This window comes from Bufo bufo, chromosome 6 (genome assembly GCF_905171765.1).
Source record: "Bufo bufo chromosome 6, aBufBuf1.1, whole genome shotgun sequence".
NCBI classification, from domain to species: Eukaryota; Metazoa; Chordata; class Amphibia; order Anura; family Bufonidae; genus Bufo; species Bufo bufo.
In genome coordinates this window covers 63,380,214-63,405,151 of record NC_053394.1, presented here as the reverse complement: position 1 = coordinate 63,405,151, position 24,938 = coordinate 63,380,214, and the positions used below count along the sequence as shown (strand labels likewise).

Sequence of the window (24,938 nt, the reverse complement as noted above, 5' to 3'; positions counted from 1 at the left end):
ATTTGATTTCAGACCGGCTCGCGGCACAGGCACAGGTAAGGGCTTACCTGTGCATCGCCGGACGGGTGAGTCTACCTTACTAAAGATAGCAGCGAACACTCGCGAACTGACCATCACTGGTCATCACTGCAGCGGGGGAAGTAGAGCCCGGTTGGGAGATCCGGAGCCGCAGTGCCAACCATGCCTTGATGAACATAACACTCAGAAGACATGTTATAGAGCCAAAGGAGGCTGGAAAAGCATAGCTAAAGAGCTGAGTATACATCAATCCAGTTTAAAAAATGTTCTACATATCAAGACTACTCTCTCTATGGGTTAATGTCACTGTAAGTTCACTCCAGGAGCATTATGGGCAATTTTAAAGGGGTTATCCAAAGTCTAAAATATGCCACCCCCCCCCCAATGCCCGGGCCACTCATATACATTATACTTACCCCCATCCCCAGCACCCGCATCGCTTCTGATCCCTGCACGGTCACCGCTGCATCTCCCCATCACAGTGTTCAAATCATCTGGCATTGGGTGGAGCAGCCAAGAGCAGGCCGTGACGGGGACGAGCCTCCCTAGAATCTCAGGTGACGTCCCCGTTGTGGCCTGCTATTGGCACCTCCCCCCGTCGCCAGATGTTTTGATCCGCGTGACAGGGAGATGCAGCGGCTGCTGTGCGGGGTTGAGGAGCGACGCGGGTCCCGTCGTAAGTATAATCTATATGAGGGGCATGTTGTAGACTTTGGATAACCCCTTTAAATAAGAAGTCATAATCCTGGTCTTAACCCTATCGAGATATTGTGCATGCTAGACGTCCCAGAAATACTAAAACTGAAAAACACATTTACAGGGAAGAATAGTCCAAAATTCCTCCCCAACATTAGTCTAAATCTTCTTTGCAGCTACAGCTGATGTTTGGAGGGAGTGATTGCTGCTAAAGAAGGATCTAAAGGTATTGAATTCAAGGGTTCTCTTACTTTTTGTCCCTGCACTGTGGATTTTACTCAATACATTTCATAAAACATGTGACCGGTACAACCGCGGTGTGCTCGTTGTTTAGTTAGATTATGTTTGTCCATTATTGTGACTTAAATAACAACAAGATCACATTTTAATAGTAATCAGAGCAGAAATCCTGGCAATGCCAAAGGGTTCACTTACATTTTTTTGAAACTGTATTGTTTTTTGAGTCTATAGCACACATTTTCTTTGCAGTGTTAGGCCTCATGCACACGAACGTATTTTGTTTTTGTGTCCGTTTTTTTTGCGGATAGGATGCGGACCCATTCATTTCAATGGGTCCTCAAAAAATGTAGACAGCACACTGTGTGCTAGCCGCATCAGTATGTCCGTTCCGTAGCCCTGCAAGAAAATATAGAACGTGTCCTATTCTTGGGCATTGTTACAATGGATCCGCAAAAAAAACGGATGGCATACGGATGTCATCTGCTTTTTTTGTTTGCGGATCCGCAATTTGCAGACCGCAAAACACATACGGTCTTAGGCTACATGCACATGACAGCGAAAAAAAAACGTCAGTTAAAAACGGATAAACTGTCCATTTTTAAAGGACGTTTTTTTCATTGATGCCTTTCTGAGAAATGGACGTTAAAACGCACCCATTCAATTGTATGGGAGCTGTCGGAAAAACGGACAAGATAGAACATGTTTTATTTTTTGAAGTCCATTATTCACTGGCCGTCAAAATAAGTGCTGTGTGAATAACCCCATAGACTATCATTGGTCTTAAAACGGACGTGTAAATGGCCGTTAAAAAGACGTCCATCACATGTCCATTTTTCGTGTGCATGTAACCTTACAGTAGTATTACTTCAGCCCAGATTTAGGGCTCATGCCCACGACTGTAAGGGCTCCGTGCCCGTGCTGTGGACTGCAAATTGCGGTCCGCAACGCACGGGAACCGACCGTGGGGCAGCCGCATGCGGATCGCGGACCCATTCACTTGAATCGAGTCTGCACCGCAAAAAAGTAGTGCATGCACTATTTTTTTGTGGTGCGGAGGCACGTACAGTAAACCCATGGAAGCACTCCGTAGTGCTTCCATGGGCTTCTGATCCGTGCCTCCGTTCTGCATCTCCCAGATTGCGGACCCATTGAAGTGAATGGGTCCGCAATCTGTGATGCACACGGCCAGTGCCCGTGTATTGCGGACCCGCCGTATGCAGGACTCAATGGGGCCACGGCCGTGTGCATGACCCCTTAGACACTCTTTCCCATGTATGATTTACAATTCGATCTGCTTCGCTTTCCTTGAGCTCGTGTACCACTTGAGGATGGCAGTACCAGCCGTGCTGGCGACAATGCATAGAGCCCCGCCGATTGTCAGCCATGTGGGAATGTGGTGGAGGAAAAGGGTCTGAAAAATAAAAGCAAAAACCACGTCCATGGTCCTCATGACAGACACCGGCCCGGCTTTCTCAATCTGTAAAGCTTTAACCAGAAAGATTTGGCCTCCCAGGCCCAGGAGACCAATAAGTACCAGAAGCCATCTGTTTAGCCCACAGTAAGGCAGGGTCCAGGCACCTATGACAAACAGGACAATGACACACTCAATGAGGCCAATGACAGCATAGTACCAGATGGACAGCAGGTAATGCACGGACTTGCCCATTTTTCTCAGCAGCACAAAAGTTAATGAAGCACCGATCGCACAAAACACGGCGGCGATAGTTCCGTTCATGTGGTTGGAATAATCATCCTCAAGGCTGTCATTGTTGGGTCCAAACAAAAATGGAGGTCGAGCTACGAGAACGACTCCAGTGATGGTGAAGAGCATGAACACAATGTCCCAGACGGTGCACTTCTCCTTGAGGCATATACAGGCAAATATGCAAGTAAAGGCTGGGCTGCTGAAGGTGATAACAGTGGCGTCTGCCAAGGGCATGGACTGGACGGCATAATATAGCAGTATCATGGCCGTGGAGCCAAGGAGCCCTCTGAGGCAAAGGAAAATCCTTTGATCCTTGGGTCCTAAAAACCCAGTCCTGTAAATAATAAAAGAGAAATGATTAGCCACAAAAATACAAAATTTGAACGATGCTTCATCAAGAGCAGACCACTGAGCGATAACTGGATGATGGCTCCGCTACGTAGAGCAGACCGCTGAGCGATAACTGGAAGATGGCTCCGCTACTTAGAGCAGACCGCTGAGCGATAACTGGACGATGGCTCCGCTACGTAGAGCAGACCGCTGAGCAATAACTGGACGATGGTTCCGCTACGTAGAGCAGACCGCTGAGCAATAACTGGAAGATGGCTCCGCTACTTAGAGCAGACCGCTGAGCGATAACTGGACGATGGCTCCGCTACGTAGAGCAGACCGCTGAGCAATAACTGGAAGATGGCTCCGCTACTTAGAGCAGACCGCTGAGCGATAACTGGACGATGGCTCCGCTACATAGAGCAGACCGCTGAGCGATAACTGGACGATGTCTCCGCTACGTAGAGCATACCACTGAGCGATAACTGGACGATGGCTCCGCTACGTAGAGCAGACCACTGAGAGATAACTGGACGATGTCTCCGCTACGTAGAGCATACCACTGAGCGATAACTGGACGATGGCTCCGCTACGTAGAGCAGACCACTGAACGATAACTGGACGATGGCTCCTCTACGTAGAGCAGACCGCTGAGAGATAACTGGACGATGGCTCCGCTGCGTAGAGCAGACCGCTGAGCGATAACTGGACGATGGCTCCACTATGTAGAGCAGACCGCTGAGCGATAACTGGACGATGGCTCCGCTACGTAGAGCAGACCGCTGAGCGATAACTGGACGATGGCTCCGCTACGTAGAGCAGACCGCTGAGCGATAACTGGACGATGGCTCCGCTACGTAGAGCAGACCGCTGAGCGATAACTGGACGATGGCTCCGCTACGTAGAGCAGACCGCTGAGCGATAACTGGACGATGGCTCCGCTACGTAGAGCAGACCGCTGAGCGATAACTGGACGATGGCTCCGCTACGTAGAGCAGACCGCTGAGCGATAACTGGACGATGGCTCCGCTACGTAGAGCAGACCGCTGAGCGATAACTGGACGATGGCTCCGCTACGTAGAGCAGACCGCTGAGCGATAACTGGACGATGGCTCCGCTACGTAGAGCAGACCGCTGAGCGATAACTGGACGATGGCTCCGCTACGTAGAGCAGACCGCTGAGCGATAACTGGACGATGGCTCCGCTACGTAGAGCAGACCGCTGAGCGATAACTGGACGATGGCTCTGCTACGTAGAGCAGACCGCTGAGCGATAACTGGACGATGGCTCCGCTACGTAGAGCAGACCGCTGAGCGATAACTGGACGATGGCTCCGCTACGTAGAGCAGACCGCTGAGCGATAACTGGACGATGGCTCCGCTACGTAGAGCAGACCGCTGAGCGATAACTGGACGATGGCTCTGCTACGTAGAGCAGACCGCTGAGCAATAACTGGACGATGGCTCCGCTACGTAGAGCAGACCACTGAGCGATAACTGGACGATGGCTCCTGACATGTCTGTTTTAGTAACTACTTGTATTCCCCATGTGATAATAATTCTGGGACATTTTTTCTTATAACTCTGCATTTTACAGTTCCCCTTTTATTCCTCCTATAAAATACATGCAGAAATGACAACTGGATGTTATCAGTTGGGGGTGTGACCCAGTCTGACCCTGTCCAAACAGTGCTGGCAGTATTTAGGGATGCACCCCTTTCACAAGAGGGAATGTTAACACCCAGGGGTCAATTTATTCAAAAATATTCAGGAGGAATAACACTTATGAGAAAAGATGCTTCAGAATTGTTATTTCTTGATGAATACAACCTTTATCAAACAGACATGTCAGGAGCGGTGACAGGTCCACTTTCAGGAGTATCCTAAAAAGGCAGTATTCATATTTCGGTGGATCTATCGTGTGATGTAACGGCACCCAGCAGACCCCGCTGACTTATAATGGAGGGAAAGCACTGCATTCAGCACTATTTTTTATGTCAAATATGATGGAACCTGTAATGGAGACTCCCACACAGATGGGTACATAGCCTGTGCCATTCCTCTGTTATTCCTGCTAGAAGTTTAAAAATGAATTGCCAACTAGGGAGTGTCCCTGCACAGTCTGACACTGGCTGCACTGATTGGATAATATCAGACTGTGCGGGGACCCGTTCTCCCCCCCCCCCCCCCCAACTGGTAACATCCAATTGGGCCTTTATTGCAGACAGCTGGCGTTTCATTCATAAACTTCTAGTAGCAATAATAGAGGAATGTCACAACATAGAGCCATAAGAATAGATGCTCCAGAATCGTTATTATATGGGGTATGCAAGTAATTATAAATATTATAAAAACAGACGTGTCAGGAGAGGGGACGGCTACTCCTTCAGTGTGGTCGTCCAGCTTTTTTTAAGTGATCAATTTGAGTATTGTTAAGACGAATTATGATGAAAAATGCTGAATGATGATGGCAGCAATCCTCGGTTCTTTTCCAGAGATGAAGCTTTATTCCGATTATCAGGCCCACATCATAATTCGTCTTAACAACAGTGAGCAGCGCTGCAGTGACAAGCACTGTCCACTACAATGTTAACATCGCATCGTAACTGCAGTGCCGACTTCCAGTGACAGAGCTACACTGAACAGCTGATCAGCGGGGACGTGGACTGCCGGACCCCCACCAGCCAGTGATAGTCCATCCAGAGGATATGCCATCATTTAAAAAAAGACTGGACAGCCTCTTTAAGGAATTGATATCTAATATGTTCCCTGCCCTGTCACTACTCAGTGTAATCACAATTTTACGTATCAGATTTCATATGTTATCCTGTGACTTACTTGTAATAAATTAAACCCGGAAGCACAAAAATCATCTGAAAAACACAGCGAATGGCGCTAATTTCCACAGAATGCATATCTTCAATCTTCTTAACCAACAAGGAGCTTAAGGAGAAGAACAGAGCGGACAAAATGGTGTAGTAGATCCCAAGACCCGGGCACTTACATTTCTTTTTCCCTGTAAAGACAAAAAGAATACTTGTGAGAAAGGTAAGAGAATAGAGGTGCACTCATAGCAACTGGGAGAGCGTCCCCTAAAATCGGTCACTCTCCAGTAAATACTGGGTAGCCCACGAAAAACGTATCCCGCCTCTAGCGATAGTATGACGAGAAGAAGGAGCAGAAGAAAAAAACGTCCTGCTTTTTCCAACAAGATGGGACGACATGCCGCACCTCACGGGACTTACTGGACGGGTTCATGAACTGTTTACAGAGGAGCGAACTGTGAGCAAAGGGGTTATGGCCACCACGTTCCCCAGACTTGTCCACGTGCGATTTTTATCTGTGGGGACATTTAAACCAGAAAGTGTCCGCTAACAATCCACATCCCCTGGAGGAACTCAAGGAAAACATCACACACACCATCCGCAGCATCACAAGCAGTAAACACAATCCGACCTGCCCAAAGGTGCAGAGACCTGAACGGGGACCACTTTCAGCATCTTCTGTGACTGGTGGGTAATTAAAATAAAAATTAAAAAAAAAAACAATCCACTTGCTCGTTCATCTTGTCACACTATCGCTGGAGGTGGGCTACTTTTTCAAGGGCCACCCTGTATAAAGGGGGTTATACACATAACAGCAAAGTCGATTTTGGGTGCCAGCAGGAGATCTCAGAGGAAAAGAGAAGGAGACATGCTGAATCTCAACATGTCCGAGCCCTTGTTCACGTGGGAGGTAAGCTGCCACCAATTCTGTCTGGTAACTGCTTATTTCCTTCTCTCCATGTAGAAGAAAGGGATTACGCTGATTGAGGTGCTCTCTCCCCAAGGAGAGATAGTACTCCCCCCATTTAGAAAACAGGTATCTCGGGATAAACTCAGTGTTCATGTGTACGGAAGAGTCGGGATGAATAGCAGGTGGCTACGGAAGGTGTATGGCCAGCTTTAGTCATCCTGTGGTCCTATCAACTTACAAAAATATCGAATTAGTAATACCAGTTACTGCCGCTATTACAGGTCTCAATGGGTTATCACCCAGTCTCCTTAAAGGGCATCTGTCAGCAGTTTTGTACCTATGACACTGTCTGACCTGTTACATGTGCACTTGGCAGCTGAAGGCGTCTGTGTTGGTCCCATGTTCATATCTGCCTGCATTGCTGAGAAAAATTACGTTTTATTATATGCAAATGATCCTCTAAGAGCAACGGGGGCGTTGCCGTTACACCTAAAAGCTCTACTCTCTCTGCAACTGCCATGTCTTCTGCATTTTCATTGCGGAGCCAGGCAGTAAAAACGTGATCACACCTTGCCCGGTCAATGAGAGTGCAGAGGGGGCGCAGCAGTTGAAGAGAGAGAGGAGCCTTTAGGTGTAACAGCAACGCCCCCGTTGCTCTTAGAGGATCATTTGCATATATTAAAACATCATTTTTCCCAGCAATGCGGACACATATGAACATGGGACCAACACAGATCCTTTCTGCTGCCAAGTGCACATGTAACAGGTCAGCCGGTGTCATAGGTACAAATCTGCTGACAGATGCCCTTTAATGTCCTTATCCTATTTTGAGGTCAGTTTGAATTGGCGGTTGTCTGCAGTTGTTTCCAGTAAACAGTAAGAACCGTAACCAGCATAAACACAATGAGACTGGAGCGGACAATAAGCTGAAATGATATAACAGATTTAAAACTAAAGATGATTTAGGGATGTAAAAAATAAGCAAGTAATTGTCAATACAGACAGAGAGCCAAGCAATCATTCATGATTAACCAGGAATTTAAATGGCATTGGAATAAGAACTAACAGAAAAATATCCCTAAGAAAGATGACTCCATACCCCTCAGAAATAAAACGAGCAGCAAGTCGGGCACGCACACTGCAAATATCCAAGCACCGTACTCAGCTGTCTCTGGAACTTCCATAGAGATGAATGGAAGGCAAGGAGACCTGTCGCTCTGTTCATTTCATGGGGTCCCAAGAGTTACAGGTTCCCAGTTCTTGTAATAGGTGGGGATCCCTGCAACAGGACCCCCAAAAATCCATTATTAATCACCTATCCTGTGCATAGGGGACAACTCGTCACAACAAGAATACGCCTTTAAAGGGGATACCACTGAGTTCTACACGACTATAGCTTCCCTGACTCAGTAATCTACGACCACAGCTCCCTACGACCATAGTGCCACTGACTCAGTAACCTACGACTATAGAGCAACTGACTCAGTAACCTACGACCATATCTCCCGACTCAGTAACCTATGACCATAGTGCCACTGACTCAGTAACCTATGACCATTGCGCCACTGACTCAGTAACCTATGACCATTGCGCCACTGACTCAGTAACCTATGACCATTGCGCCACTGACTCAGTAACCTACGACTATAGAGCCACTGACTCAGTATTCTACGACCATAGTGCCACTGACTCAGTAACCTACGACCATAGTGCCACTGACTCAGTAACCTACGACTATAGAGCCACTGACTCAGTAACCTATGACCATAGTGCCACTGACTCAGTAACCTATGACCATAGTGCCACTGACTCAGTAACCTATGACCATTGTGCCACTGACTCAGTATTCTACGACCATAGTGCCACTGACTCAGTAACCTACGACTATAGAGCCACTGACTCAGTAACCTACGACCATAGTGCCACTGACTCAGTAACCTACGACTATAGTGCCACTGACTCAGTAACCTATGACAATTGTGCCACTGACTCAGTAATCTACGACCATAGTGCCACTGACTAAGTAACCTACGACCATAGTGCCACTGACTCAGTAACCTACGACCATAGTGCCACTGACTCAGTAACCTACGACCATAGCTCCCCTGACTCAGTAACCTATGACCATTGCGCCACTGACTCAGTAACCTATGACCATTGCTCCACTGACTCAGTAACCTACGACCATAGTGCCACTGACTCAGTAACCTACGACCATAGTGCCACTGACTCAGTAACCTACGACCACAGCTCCCCTGACTCACATGACCATTGCACCACTGAATCAGTAACCTACAACTATAGTGCCACTGACTCAGTAACCTATGACCACAGAGCCCCTGACTCAACAGATCCATAGATGTGGATCCACTGTGCCACTGAATTGATCTCCATTGCGCTCCTCCTAAGAGAGTGTTATCCTGGCAGCCCCCTGGTCTTCACCTTTTATTACCTATAAATCAATCTGGACTCCGCTGCAGGGGAACCACTGGGTATGCTGCGTTACTTTGTCCCACATTTTTATATCTACAGATAGCAGCTGATTATGGAGTATACCCGGCTGTACATGTCACATGCTACTCTCCAAACCGTAAGATTACTACACACATCAGGTAGACAGCGGCAAAGTTGCTGTCTGAGGAAGGTGATAGGAAGGACACATACCCCGGCCTGGTCATGGAGGCCGCCAAGTCCTCTGTTCAGTCACCATTCTGAAGGTGTTCACAGATTTCTGGTTTTAGCCTACAAGTACAGCCATCAATGGTCCTGCAGAAGTGTAACTGTCACCCAATATTGGGGTGTAACCAGTGTTCGTTGGTGATCTGTTTCCTTGTTCACATTCACTTACATCTGTTACTTTATTAATGTCTCTTTGTTCCATTTTCACTAATTTTCACTTTCAAGGAGATGAGTCTAGAGGGATGGCTTGTGTTTAAAGGAGTCTAAAGTCTGGAGCTACAGTGAAGGCTCTGACCAAACAGATTCAGCGGAGTATGTCAGGTGACATGATCAGCCAATCAGCTGCTAAAGCCTCTATCCTAAGAAGGCTGAAAAAGGGCAGAGCATTGTGATAGCGCAAAGTCCGACCGTGTAGGGACCCCCCCCCCCCCCAACTGGTAAAGCTCAGTTGGCAATTCATTCAACTTCTAGCAGGAATAGCAGAGGAATAGCACAATGTATTAAAAGATGCTCCAGAATTATTACATGGGGAATGCAAATAGTTACTAAAACACAATGTTAGGAGAGGTGAGACTCGAGGTCCTCCTTAAATGGAAGCTTTAAAACGGTCTAAAAAATTTTTACTCCCTGCCTTCCAAAAGCCATAACTTTTTTTATTTTTCCATTCACAAGCCGTATGAGGGTAAGTTGGGTGTTGTACTTGTGGAACAAGTTGTACTTGTAGTGGCAACATTTAATTTTCCATACATTGTATTGTAGCTAGAAATAAAAATAAAATCATTATTGTAGCTAGAAATAAAATTATTATTGGAGTGGAATTGGAAAAACGCAATGACATCACTGTTTTATGGGTTTCGTTTTTACAGAATTCACTGTGCAGTAGAAATGACAATTTATACCTTTATTTTGCAGGTCAGTGCAATTTATAAAATGCAGTATGTGCTATGTAGCTTTTTTTAAATGTGTTTTCACACAGGCTTGTCTATAGAACTGGAGAAAAAAAACATAAAAAAATAAAAAATTTGTATATAAAGGCACCCAAAAAACACTTGTAAAATAGGCATAAAAAGATTGCTTTTATTTTACAAGTCAAAAAAGCCACAAAAAACAATGTGTAAAGGAAGCCCTGAAAAAAGGTATAAGCTGTGAATTTTAAGGTTACTTGCTCCTACATTTAAAGGGGTTTTCAGAGGTTTTGATACTGATAACCTATGATAGGTCATCAGTATCTGATCGGTGGGGGTCAGACACCCGGTACCGCCGCCAATCAGCTGTTTGAGAAGGCTTGGTATCACACTTAGCCCGACTGAATGGGGCTGAACTACGATACCAAGCATAGCCGCTATACAATGTACGGGCCAGCACTGTGCTTAGTGAGCTGCGAGAAGGCCGAGGCGCTACTGCGAGCACCAGATCTTTCTCAAATAGCCGACCGGCGGGGGTTTCGAGGGCCAGACCCCACCAATCAGATACTGATGACAGAATGGCTTGGATAAGTCAAAGCGTTTTAAAGTTATCACCACATAAAATTACACTGGTCAGATTTGCAAAAAATGGCCTGGTCCTTAAGGTGAAAATGAGCCCGGTCCTTAAGGGGTTAAAGGGGCGGTCACTGTGAAAGTCACTGTTAAAGGGGCGGTCACTGTTAAAAGGGCGGGTCTGTAAAAGTCACTGTTAAAGAGGCGGTCACTGTAAAAGTCACTGTTTAAGGGGCGGTCATTGTGAAAGTCACTTTTAACCACTTCCCGCCACGCTAACGCCGAAAGGCGTCATTTCTGCGGCGCTCCCAGGTCACACTAACGCCAATAGGCGTCATCTCGCGTGAGCCGAGATTTCCTGTGAACGCGCGCACACAGGAACGGAAGGTAAGAGAGTTGATCTCCAGCCTGCCAGCGGCGATCGTTCGCTGGCAGGCTGGAGATGTGTTTTTTTTAACCCCTAACAGGTATATTAGACGCTGTTTTGATAACAGCGTCTAATATACCTGCTACCTGGTCCTCTGGTGGTCCCCTTTGTTTGGATCGACCACCAGAGGACACAGGTAGCTCAGTAAAGTAGCACCAAGCACCACTACACTACACTACACCCCCCCCCCGTCACTTATTAACCCCTTATTAGCCCCTGATCACCCCATATAGACTCCCTGATTACCCCCCTGTCATTGATTACCCCCCTGTCATTGATTACCCCCCTGTAAAGCTCCATTCAGACGTCCGCATGATTTTTACGGATCCACTGATAGATGGATCGGATCCGCAAAACGCATCCGGACGTCTGAATGAAGCCTTACAGGGGCGTGATCAATGACTGTGGTGATCACCCCATATAGACTCCCTGATCACCCCCCTGTAAAGCTCCATTCAGATGTCCGCATGATTTTTACGGATGCACTGATAGATGGATCGGATCCGCAAAACGCATCCGGACGTCTGAATGAAGCCTTACAGGGGCATGATCAATGACTGTGGTGATTACCCCCCTGTAAAGCTCCATTCAGATGTCCGCATGATTTTTACGGATGCACTGATAGATGGATCCGATCCGCAAAACGCATCCGGACGTCTGAATGAAGCCTTACAGGGGCGTGATCAATGACTGTGGTGATCACCCCATATAGACTCCCTGATCACCCCCCTGTCATTGATTACCCCCCTGTCATTGATCACCCCCCCTGTCATTGATTACCCCCCTGTAAAGCTCCATTCAGATGTCCGCATGATTTTTACGGATCCACTGATAGATGGATCGGATCCGCAAAACGCATCCGGACGTCTGAATGAAGCCTTACAGGGGCGTGATCAATGACTGTGGTGATCACCCCATATAGACTCCCTGATCACCCCCCTGTCATTGATTACACCCCTGTCATTGATTACCCCCCTGTAAAGCTCCATTCAGATGTCCGCATGATTTTTACGGATGCACTGATAGATGGATCGGATCCGCAAAACGCATCCGGACGTCTGAATGAAGCCTTACAGGGGCGTGATCAATGACTGTGGTGATCACCCCATATAGACTCCCTGATCACCCCCCTGTCATTGATCACCCCCCCTGTCATTGATCACCCCCCTGTCATTGATCACCCCCCCTGTCATTGATCACCCCCCTGTCATTGATCATCCCCCTGTAAGGCTCCATTCAGACATTTTTTTGGCCCAAGTTAGCGGAATTATTATTATTTTTTTCTTACAAAGTCTCATATTCCACTAACTTGTGTCAAAAAATAAAATCTCACATGAACTCACCATACCCCTCACGGAAACCAAATGCGTAAAAATTTTTAGACATTTATATTCCAGACTTCTTCTCACGCTTTAGGGCCCCTAGAATGCCAGGGCAGTATAAATACCCCACATGTGACCCCATTTCGGAAAGAAGACACCCCCAGGTATTCCGTGAGGGGCATATTGAGTCCATGAAAGATTGAAATTTTTGTCCCAAGTTAGCGGAACGGGAGACTTTGTGAGAAAAAAATTAAAAATATCAATTTCCGCTAACTTGTGCCAAAAAAAAAAAATTTCTATGAACTCGCCATGCCCCTCATTGAATACCTTGGGGTGTCTTCTTTCCAAAATGGGGTCACATGTGGGGTATTTATACTGCCCTGGCATTCTAGGGGCCCCAAAGCGTGAGAAGAAGTCTGGTATCCAAATGTCTAAAAATGCCCTCCTAAAAGGAATTTGGGCACCTTTGCGCATCTAGGCTGCAAAAAAGTGTCACACATCTGGTATCGCCGTACTCAGGAGAAGTTGGGGAATGTGTTTTGGGGTGTCATTTTACATATACCCATGCTGGGTGAGAGAAATATCTTGGTCAAATGCCAACTTTGTATAAAAAAAATGGGAAAAGTTGTCTTTTGCCAAGATATTTCTCTCACCCAGCATGGGTATATGTAAAATGACACCCCAAAACACATTCCCCAACTTCTCCTGAATACGGAGATACCAGATGTGTGACACTTTTTTGCAGCCTAGGTGGGCAAAGGGGCCCACATTCCAAAGAGCACCTTTAGGATTTCACAGGTCATTTACCTACTTACCACACATTAGGGCCCCTGGAAAATGCCAGGGCAGTATAACTACCCAACAAGTGACCCCATTTTGGAAAGAAGACACCCCAAGGTATTCCGTGAGGGGCATGGCGAGTTCCTAGAATTTTTTATTTTTTGTCACAAGTTAGTGGAAAATTTTTTATTTTTTTTTTTTTTTTTTTTCATACAAAGTCTCATATTCCACTAACTTGTGACAAAAAATAAAAACTTCCATGAACTCACTATGCCCATCAGCGAATACCTTTGGGTCTCTTCTTTCCAAAATGGGGTCACTTGTGGGGTAGTTATACTGCCCTGGCATTCTAGGGGCCCAAATGTGTGGTAAGGAGTTTGAAATCAAATTCTGTAAAAAATGACCTGTGAAATCCGAAAGGTGCTCTTTGGAATATGGGCCCCTTTGCCCACCTAGGCTGCAAAAACGTGTCACACATCTGGTATCCCCGTACTCAGGAGAAGGTGGGGAATGTGTTTTGGGGTGTCATTTTACATATACCCATGCTGGGTGAGAGAAATATCTTGGCAAAAGACAACTTTTCCCATTTTTTTTATACAAAGTTGGCATTTGACCAAGATATTTATCTCACCCAGCATGGGTATATGTAAAAAGATACCCCAAAACACATTCCTCAACTTCTCCTGAATACAGAGATACCAGATGTGTGACACGTTTTTGCAGCCTAGGTGGGCAAAGGGGCCCATATTCCAAAGAGCACCTTTCGGATTTCACTGGTCATTTTTTGCAGAATTTGATTTCAAACTCCTTACCACACATTCGGGCCCCTAGAATGCCAGGGCAGTATAACTACCCCACAAGTGACCCCATTTTGGAAAGAAGAGACCCCAAGGTATTCGCTGATGGGCATAGTGAGTTCATGGAAGTTTTTATTTTTTGTCACAAGTTAGTGGAATATGAGACTTTGTATGAAAAAAAAAAAAAAATCATCATTTTCCACTAACTTGTGACAAAAAATAAAAAATTCTAGGAACTTGCCATGCCCCTCACGGAATACCTTGGGGTGTCTTCTTTCCAAAATGGGGTCACTTGTGGGGTAGTTATACTGCCCTGGCATTCTAGGGGCCCGAATGTGTGGTAAGGAGTTTGAAATCAAATTCTGTAACAAATGACCGGTGAAATCCGAAAGGTGCTCTTTGGAATATGGGCCCCTTTGCCCACCTAGGCTGCAAAAAAGTGTCACACATCTGGTATCTCCGTACTCAGGAGAAGTTGGGGAATGTGTTTTGGGGTGTCATTTTACATATTCCCATGCTGGGTGAGAGAAATATCTTGGCAAAAGACAACTTTTCCCATTTTTTTTATACAAAGTTGGCATTTGACCAAGATATTTATCCCACCCAGCATGGGTATATGTAAAAAGACACCCCAAAACACATTCCTCAACTTCTCCTGAATACAGAGATACCAGATGTGTGACACTTTTTTGCAGCCTAGGTGGGCAAAGGGGCCCATATTCCAAAGAGCACCTTTCGGATTTCACAGGTCATTTTTTACAGAATTTGATTTCAAACTCCTTACCACACATTTGGGCCCCTAGAATGCCAGGGCAGTATAACTACCCCACAAGTGACCCCATTTTGGAAAGAAGAGACCCCAAGGTATTTCGTGATGGGCATAGTGAGTTCATAGAAGTTTTTATTTTTTGTCACAAGTTAGTGGAATATGAGACTTTGTAAGAAAAAAAAAAAAAAAAAATCATCATTTTCCGCTAACTTGTGACAAAAAATAAAAAGTTCTATGAACTCACTATGCCCATCAGCGAATACCTTAGGGTGTGTACTTTCCGAAATGGGGTCATTTGTGGGGTGTTTGTACTGTCTGGCCATTGTAGAACCTCAGGAAACATGACAGGTGCTCAGAAAGTCAGAGCTGCTTCAAAAAGCGGAAATTCACATTTTTGTACCATAGTTTGTAAACGCTATAACTTTTACCCAAACCATTTTTTTTTTACCCAAACATTTTTTTTTTATCAAAGACATGTAGAACTATAAATTTAGAGCAAAATTTCTATATGGATCTCGTTTTTTTTGCAAAATTTTACAACTGAAAGTGAAAAATGTCATTTTTTTGCAAAAAAATCGTTAAATTTCGATTAATAACAAAAAAAGTAAAAATGTCAGCAGCAATGAAATACCACCAAATGAAAGCTCTATTAGTGAGAAGAAAAGGAGGTAAAATTCATTTGGGTGGTAAGTTGCATGACCGAGCAATAAACGGTGAAAGTAGTGTAGTGCCGATTTGTAAAAAAGGGCCTGGTCTTTAGGGGGGTATAAACCTGTGGTCCTTAAGTGGTTAAAGGGGCGGGCACTGTGGAGGTCTTTGTTAAAGGGGCGGGCACTGTGGAAGTCACTGTTAAAGGGGCAGGCACTGTGAAGGTCACTGTTAAAGGGGCAGCCTCTATGAAGGTCATTGTTAAAGGGGTGGTCAATGCTAAAGGGACAGTCACTGTTAAAGGGGCGGGCACTGTGGAGGACACTGTTAAAGGGGCAGGCACTGTTAAAGGGGCGGGCACTGTTGAAGGTCATTGTTAAAGGGGCGGGCACTGTGGAAGTCAATGTTAAAGGGGCGGCCACAGTGGAGGTCAATGTTAAAGGGGCGGGCACTGTGGAGGTCATTGTTAAAGGGGCAGGTACTGTAGAGGTCACTGTTTTGGGGGAAACTGTCAATATCTTTTTACGACCCTCGGAAACATAAAATGAAATAGATGAAATATACCCGTGTGAAGCCGGATCCTTCTGCTAGTTATTTATACCGCTGATAAGGCAGGAGGTTCTGTACTGACCAATAGATCTCCTACTTGGCAGAATGCATGACTTATAAACCATAAACCAGTGACTTTCCCTAGTTCAGCATTTCTCTATAATGTCATTAACCTCACCTTCATTTACTAAAGCTACAGTGTAAATACAATGTCCGATGTCCTCCGAAGATTAAACCTACCAGCAACATTTTATGCAGTATACGTATTCATTCTTTCCATCTATACCTTATAGTCAGGTTTATCACATGTATAGCGCCAACATGTTCCGCAGCTCTTTACAATCAGGGGGTTCAAGTACAGAGTCATAAATAACATAGCAGCAAACAGGTCAACAATTAAAACAAGAGGAATGAGGGCCCCGGTTGCAAGAGCTTACAATCTACTGTATGAATCTATGTATTTGCTTGATGAACGTCAGATTATTCAATCCATGCTACACACAAAGTAAAGAGAGAACGTTAAAAAAAAGTCACACTTAGGCTACATGCACACGACCGTGCCGTTTTTTGAGGTCCCCAAACCGCGGATCCGCAAAAAACGGAAGCCGCCCGTGTGCCTTCCGCAATTTGCGGAACGGAATGGGCGGCCTATTGTAGACACGCCTATTCTTGTCCGCAAAACGGATAAGAATAGGACATGTTATATTTTTTTGCGAGGCCTCGAAACGAAGCAACGGATGCGGACAGCACACGGAGTGCTGTCCGCATCTTTTGTGGCCCCACTGAAGTGAATTGGTCTGCACCCGAGCCGCAAAAACTGTTGGCTCGGATGCGGACCATAACTACAGCCGTGTGCATGAAGCCAAAAAGGGCATCTGTCAGCAGATTTGTACCTATGAAACTGGCTGACCTGTTACATATGCACTTGGCAGCTGAAAACGCCTTTTTCTCGGTCCCATGTTTATATGTGCCCGCAATATATGCAAATGAGCCTCTAGGAGCAACAGGGGCGTTGTCGTTACACTTAAAGTCTCTGCCGCGCCCTGTGCACTTTGATTGACTTTAGGACAAGTCAGGGGCAGGTATGATGATGTTTTCCCTGCCTGGCCCTCTCAATCAGAATGCAGAGGGTTCAGCAGTTGCAGAGAGAGCAGAGCCTCTAGGTGTAACAGCAACGCCCCTGTTGCTCCTAGAGGCTCATTAATGGGAGGTAAAGCTGAGAATTGCGGCAGCGCCAGAAAGGAACATGTCCATTCTTGCTGCAGCTTTTTAAACCGTTGCTCCACAACTTTCGGTGCAGCACAGGAAGAAGGAGAGAGAATTGATTTTTTCGTTATTTTACCACACTTATAGGGACAGCCTAAGGTTTTATTATCCCTTACTAACATGTCCTGGAAGAGTAATTCATTTGAGGAATAGTAATATTTGTGGCAAATTTGCCCCATTCTGCTTGCTTACTCTGCAGGTCCACAATGAGGGACTTGAAATGCTGTTAAAGGATATGCGGTGGCCGGGTTTGGGGTGGCCCCAGCGTTATGCTGGGACCCCCGGACACCGTTATGGTGCCACCACATGTTGCTGCTCTCCGGAAGGGATGGTAAGGCGTAGTGCACCCCAATAGAAAATAAGTCCAGAGAGTCAGGGTCTGCAGTAAACCAGGGCGAGGCATTGGGTTTGTTGCTGAGTAAATGCCTGAGCTAGCTGTCTCTCTCTCTCTCTCTCGCTCTCAGAAGGCTAGTATCCTTGTCCAAGGCTGGTGATCCAGGTTCTGTGGCAGAGTATCCTCGTCTCAGCGTCTTCTTCTGGTCACTCAGTAGTCTGGCAGAGTCTCCTCTTCTAAGCACTGTTCCCTCACTGCAGAACACTAGGGGCTCTGACTGCTCTCCTTATATACAGTTTCTAGCTAGACAGGAACCTTCTAATGGGAGGAGTGGAGAAACTCAGCACAAACAAATACAATGTTACAACTCCCGTCTGTCATAGATTTGCATTAGAGCTTCAATGATACTCAATGGCAATGGGACATCAGTTTTTCCAGACAAAACAGGTTTTCAGACATAACAACAGAGCTAAATCAGACATCCAAAAGGTCAGTCTGTCTGGTTTTGGTGGTAAACAGGTCTGGCTTTTTTCCCCCTCCAAAACATGCTCTTCTTTAAACCTTATGGCAGCTGTGGAAAATGACCAGCTTCTCATTCAAAGCTGCAAAAGGCTCTCAGCATTCATTAACCCTTCCCACAGTGCCATGCAAACTTAGTGCAAATGAACAGACTATATATCACATAGTATAAGTCAATGCAAGTTAACTCTTTAAAGTGAAATTATGTAAGGAGTTGATGACTTTGCATAGGGGAAACAGGGACAGATGTCCACAAATGTCCAGACTTCAAAGAACTCCTGCTCCAGGGCACTACAGATATTTAAAAATGTCTTTTTTTTTATACTTTTACATAACCTGATATATACAGTGTTGTCGGTTATTTCTGCATAGACTTAGTGCAGGGACAAATGAACATGCTTCTTAGGGCTTATTAAGACGACAGTGTGAATGGGTCCGCATCTGTTTCGCAATTTTGTGGAACGGGTGCGGACCCATTCATTTCAATGGGAATGCAAAAGATGCAGACAGCAAACCGCATGCTGTTCCCATCCGTAGTTCCATTCCGCAGCCCCGCAAAAAAGATAGAGCATGTCCTATTCTTTTCCATAATTGCGGACAAGGATAGACATTTTCTATCATGGTGCCGGACATGTCCGGTCCACAAAATGTGGAACACACATGGGCCTGTATCCGTGTTTTGTGGATCCGCAATTTGCGGACCGCACAACACTGCGGCCATCGACAGTATATGCCAGGAGCACCTACAGTCAGTGCACAGTGAAATCTCATACATTCCTTGTATTATTTTTCCATTTATTTTATCACCTCTAAACTGACTGGTCAGCGATTTCCTCAGTCTCCCAAGGCAATTTATCACTGGTAAAGCTCAATACAGAAAAGACCGTTTACCTGTAGAAAGTGACAACAATCCTGTCCCCGTCATCTCTTGTTTATGTCACAACAATCCACCTGTCACCTTCTATCAATGACAATTGCCAACACTTAATTCTAATACTGTACGGAGCGCTCACTCCGCACAGTATTGAAACAAAGTTTTATGCAAATCGACTTCGGATATTTCATCCGAAGTCGATTCGCCCATCCCTAGTTATGATGACCACCCTGCAATCCAGCAGTGGTGGCCGTGCTTGAACACTATAGGAAAAGGCAATGGCCTCTCTCGTGTGCATAGGCCGCTGCTTTTTCATATAGTGTTCAATCACGACCACCACTGATGGATTGCAGGGTGGTCGTAACCCCTGGAAACGATCAGTGTATAATGCGATGGAAAAATGAATCCAGCCAGCCAAGGAAGCAATATGGACAATATGGCTTGTATTAACTTTGTCTACGTGATAAATGCCACTTGCTGATGTGAGAACAGCACTTTAAGGCCTCATGCACACGACCGTATTTTTTCACGGTCCGCAAAACGGGGTTCCGTTGGTCCGTGATCCATGACCGTTTTTTCGTCCGTGGGTCTTCCTTGATTTTTGGAGGATCCACGGACATGAAAAAAAGTCGTTTTGGTGTCCGCCTGGCCGTGCGGAGCCAAACGGATCCGTCCTGAATTACAATGCAAGTCAATGGGGACGGATCCGTTTGATGTTGACACAATATGGTGTAATTTCAAACGGATCCGTCCCCCATTGACTTTCAATGTAAAGTCAGGAGTTAATATACCAGAGGATCTGAGTTTTCTCCAATCAGATGGTATATTTTAACTTGAAGCGTCCCCATCACCATGGGAACACCTCTATGTTAGAATATACCATCGGATTTGAGTTAGATCGTGAAACTCAGATCCGACAGTATATTCTAACACAGAGGCGTTCCCATGGTGATGGGGACACTTCAAGTTAGAATATACTGAGAACTGTGTACATGACTGCCCCCTGCTGCCTGGCAGCACCCGATCTCTTACAGGGGGCTGTGATCCGCACAATTAACCCCTCAGGTGCTGCACCTGAAGGGGTTAATTGTGCATATCATAGCCCCCTATAAGAGATCAGGGGCTGCCAGGCAGCAGGGGGCAGACCCCCCTCCCTCCCCAGTTTTAATTTCATTGGTGGCCAGTGTGGCCCCCCCCGCTTCCTCCCTCTATTGTATTATTTTCATTGGTGGCACAGTGTGCGGCCCCCCCGCCCCCTCCCTCCATTGTATTATCATTGGTGGCCAGTGTGCGCCCCCCGGCCCCCCCTCTATTGTATTAATATCATTGGTGGCCAGTGTGCGGCCTCCCCTCCCCTCTCCCCCCCCCCTATCATTGGTAGCAGAGAGTTCCGATCGGAGTCCCAGTTTAATTGCTGGGGCTCCGATCGGTAACCATGGCAACCAGGACGCTATTGCAGACCTGGTTGCCATGGTTACTTAGCAATATTAGAAGCATCATACTTACCTGCTGCGCTGTCTGTGACCGGCCGGGAGCTCCTCCTACTGGTAAGTGACAGGTCTGTGCGGCGCATTGCTTAATGATCTGTCACTTACCAGTAGGAGGAGCTCCCAGCCGGTCACAGACAGCGCAGCAGGTAAGTATGATGCTTCTAATATTGCTAAGTAACCATGGCAACCAGGTCTGCAATAGCGTCCTGGTTGCCATGGTTACCGATCGGAGCCCCAGCGATTAAACTGGGAATCCGATCGGAACTCTCTGCTACCGTCTTTCCCCGAAAATAAGACATCCCCCGAAAATAAGACCTACCTCTAGTTTTGCCTCTTGCTGAAATATAAGGCATCCCCCCGAAAATAAGGCCTCCCCGATAATAAGGCCCCCCGGAATATAAGGTCCCAGAAGTTACTGCAAGGCATCTGACTCCTCCCGATCGTAGCAGCTCACTGATTGGCCGCAGCACAGCCAGAGCTGTTCAGGCGGTGCGAGGTCTCTTTAAATCAGAGAGCCCGCGCCACTGCCAGGACAAGCTGCCGCCTGCTGCTCGGTCTGCCCTGACGGAGTCTGGCTGACTCACTGTCTAAATGTGAGTGAGTTGCGCAGGGCAGGAATCGGGCACATTGTGTGGAATCTGGCCGGCACGGACATACAGGGGTGACTGAGGTATGGAGGGGGGGGGAATGTCTGATAAAGTGGTGGGGGATGTCTGGTGAAGGTGGGAGGGGGGAGAGACTAAATAATCCACTGTCCGCTGGCACAGGGGAGGGGGATCACTTAAAATGACACAGGGGGATCAGAGGGGGGAATCAAAATGACACAGGAGGATAAGAAAGGGTACTAAAATTGTAATCTTCCCTCAGATTCTCCTGTGTCATTTTGATTCTCCCCTCTGATCCCCCTGTGTCATGGAAAAATAAGACATCCCCTGAAAATAAGACCTAGCGCATCTTTGGGAGAAAAAATTAATATAAGACACTGTCTTATTTTCGGGGAAACAGGGTACCAATGATGGGGGGGGGGGGGGGGGGAGGGCGCACACTGGCCACCAATGATATTAATACAATAGAGGGGGGGCCGGGGGGGGCGCACACTGGCCACCAATGATAATACAATAGAGGGAGGGGGGCGGGGGGGCCGCACACTGTGCCACCAATGAAAATAATACAATAGAGGGGGGCGGGTATATATGACATTTCATAGGACATTGTGGCCTGTAACTATAATTATGTTACATTTTCCCCTAAAAGTGGTCATTACGTAGCCCTTGTCTCCAGGTTGAACATTAGATTGTGCAGAAAGCATATTCCAGGTATTCCAAGAAGGGTCGGTGCAGTGAGGAGGAGTACCTGGAACCCAGTATCCGTGAAAGCCAAAAATTGTGAAATTAAACTGACATTCCACACAGAAAGGAAATTCCTGTGCAGACTGTCAGGCGGATTGTGATTATGGGAAGTTTTTGCCAGGAATATCACTTTAAGGCAGCGGGTAACCGGGTTTTCTGATTACAGTACAGTCTGCTGCGTGTGGTCGTTCTCCTTTCAAAGAAATTACCTTCGTGTGGACTTTGTTACAGGTCCTGATTACAGCCCTGTACTAGGAAGTTGGTGATATCAATTGTCATAATGACTCACTATATACTGTGAAATAAGATAGGCAATCTGAGTATTTTTTTGCGGTCCGCAAAAAGCTGTTCCGTTGTTCCGTGATCCGTTTCCGTTTTTGATTCCGTGTGTCTTCCTTGATTTTTGGAGGATCACCAGACATGAAAAGTGAGAAAAAAATCAAGTTTGCCTTGCAAATTATAGGAAAAAAACGGACGCGGACGACAATTTTGTGTGCCTCCGTGTTTTTTCACGGACCCATTGACTTGAATGGGTCCGCGAACCGTTGTCCGTCAAAAAAATAGGACAGGACATATTTTTTTGACGGACTGGAAACACGGACGCGGATGACAAACGGTGCATTATCTGAGTTTTCAACGGACCCATTGAAAGACAATGGGTCGGCAGAAAATCATGGAAAACGGAACAACGGACACGGAACACAACAACGGTCGTGTGCATAAGGCCTTAAAGGGAACCTGTCACTATTTGCTGATCTCACCACTGAGGGCAGCATAAAATAGTGACAGAAATGCTGATCTCAGCGGTGTGTCACTCATCAGCTAAAAGTAAGTGGTTGCTAAGAACCAACATCATTAATCATTGCAGCCCAGGCCTAGAAAAGAGTCAAATCCACCTGAGAAGAGTCCTGGTTATTCCTAATCTCCTGCTCTCCCGTCCATCTGCTGATGATTGGCAGTTCTCTCCTAGAGAGGAAGGGAGTAGAGATGAGCGAACTTCTGTTTTAAGTTCGGCGTCTAAAGTTCGGCTTCCGGTTAGCGGAGGATCCCGATATGGATTCCGAATTCCGTTGTGGTCCGTGGTAGCAGAATCAATAATGGTTATTATTGATTCCGCTACCACGGACCACAACGGAATTCGGAATCCATATCGGGATCCTCCGCTAACCGGAAGCCGAACTTTAGACGCCGAACTTAAAACAGAAGTTCGCTCATCTCTGGAAGGGAGAAAACTCGGTATTAGGCCGAATGCACACGGCCGTGTTCCGCGGTATGCCAGGCTGGATTCCTGTTCAGTGCAGGAGCGCACGGCGTCATTGGTTGCTATGACGCCGTGCGTTTCATGCTGCCGCTGCACTACAGTAATACACTCGTATGATCTACACGAGTGTATTACTGTACAGCAGCAGCGGCATGAAGCGCACGGCGTCATAGCAACCAATGACGCCGTGCGCTCCTGCTCTGAACAGGAATCCAGCCCGGCATACCACGGACCGCGTGCATTCGGCCTTAGACTGTCAGTCATCAGCAGGTGGGCAGGGAGAGCGGGAATTCATGAATAACCAGGACTCTTCTCAGGCGGCCGTGACTCTTTTCCAGGCCCAGTCTGAAAGGATTGTGATGTTGGTTCTCAGCAACCACTTACTTTTAAGTGACAGACCGCTGAAATCAACTCACCTGTCTCTACTTTATACTGCTGTTAGTATGGGCAGCATAACGTTGATGACAGGTTCCCTTTAAAGGGGTTTTCCAAGAGTTTCTAACTGATGAGTTATCGCCTGGATCCCCGCTGATTAGCTCCTGTGAGTGCTGCAGCCTTCTCTCTGCTTTTCCTAGGCCAGTGACAACACCTTCATGTGTCATGTGGCCTAGGAACAGCTAAGCCCTATTAAAGTGAATAGGGCTGAGTACAGTACCAAGTACGGCCACCATACAATGTATGGCGCTGTGCTTGGTGAGCTGAGAGAAGGAGCACCGGTGCCTTCTCAAAATACCTTTTGTCGAAATTTTCAGACATCTGGATTCCAGATTAAAGGGTTTGTCTCACTTCAGCAAATGGTATTTATCATGTAGACAAAGTTAATATAAGGCACTTACTAATGTATTGTAATTGTCCATATTGCCTCCTTTGCTGGCTTGCTTCATTTTCCATCACATTATATACGAGTGGCCATACACATTCGATTAAAGGGGTTGTCCTCTGTTTTTATATTGATGACCTATCCTCACAATAGGTCATCAATATCAGATCAGTGGAGGTCCAACTCCAGGCACCCCCGTCGATCAGCTGTTTGAAGAGTAGGCCTTCTCTGCTCTGTTTACCTGCTCGCCGCAGCAATTGCAATGGTGAGCAGGTTTATTACAAGTATGGCGAGCCCATTCACTTCTATTGAATGGGTCTGTCTGTTCAAGTGAATACTACAGAGCCATCCCATAGAAGTTAATGGGGACGCCATACTTGTAATTACACCTGCCGACCATTGCAATTGCTGCGGCGAGCAGGTAAACAGAGCAGAGAAGGCCTACTCTTCAAACAGCTGATCGATGGGGGTGCCTGGAGTTGGACCTTCACTGATCTGATATTGATGACCTATTGTGAGGATAGGTCATCAATATAAAAACAGAAGACAACCCCTTTAATCAAAAGTGTATGGCCACTCGTGTATAATGTGATGGAAAATGAATCAAGCCAGCAAAGGAGGCAATATGGACAATTACAATACATTAGTAAGTGCCTTGTATTAACTTTGTCTACATGATAAATGCCATTTGCTGAAGTGAGTCCTCTATTACTGCAAGTGAGCCAGGAGTACGGCCGTACCCAGGTAGGAGACACCATGACACAATTATCCTACAGAGACATTATAGGCCATTACACCTCTCTGGCATTCCTAGTCTGGGACGTGCGTTATAACACCTTGGAAGGGCCCTGG

General features: G+C 46.4%; 1 protein-coding gene across 1 annotated transcript in view; it reads right to left on the bottom strand.

Annotated features, from left to right (window-relative positions):
* Positions 1-2,105: 2,105 nt before the first annotated feature.
* Positions 2,106-24,938, bottom strand: part of SLC35G1 (solute carrier family 35 member G1) — a 37,300-nt gene continuing 14,467 nt past the window's right edge. Inside the window, exons 2-3 of the mRNA XM_040437711.1 lie at positions 5,828-6,005; positions 2,106-2,993 (exon numbers count right to left, since the gene is read on the bottom strand). Coding sequence (XP_040293645.1) covers positions 2,234-2,993; positions 5,828-6,005 — 938 coding nt within the window. The 3' untranslated portion in view covers positions 2,106-2,233. The remainder of the gene's footprint in view (positions 2,994-5,827; positions 6,006-24,938) is intronic.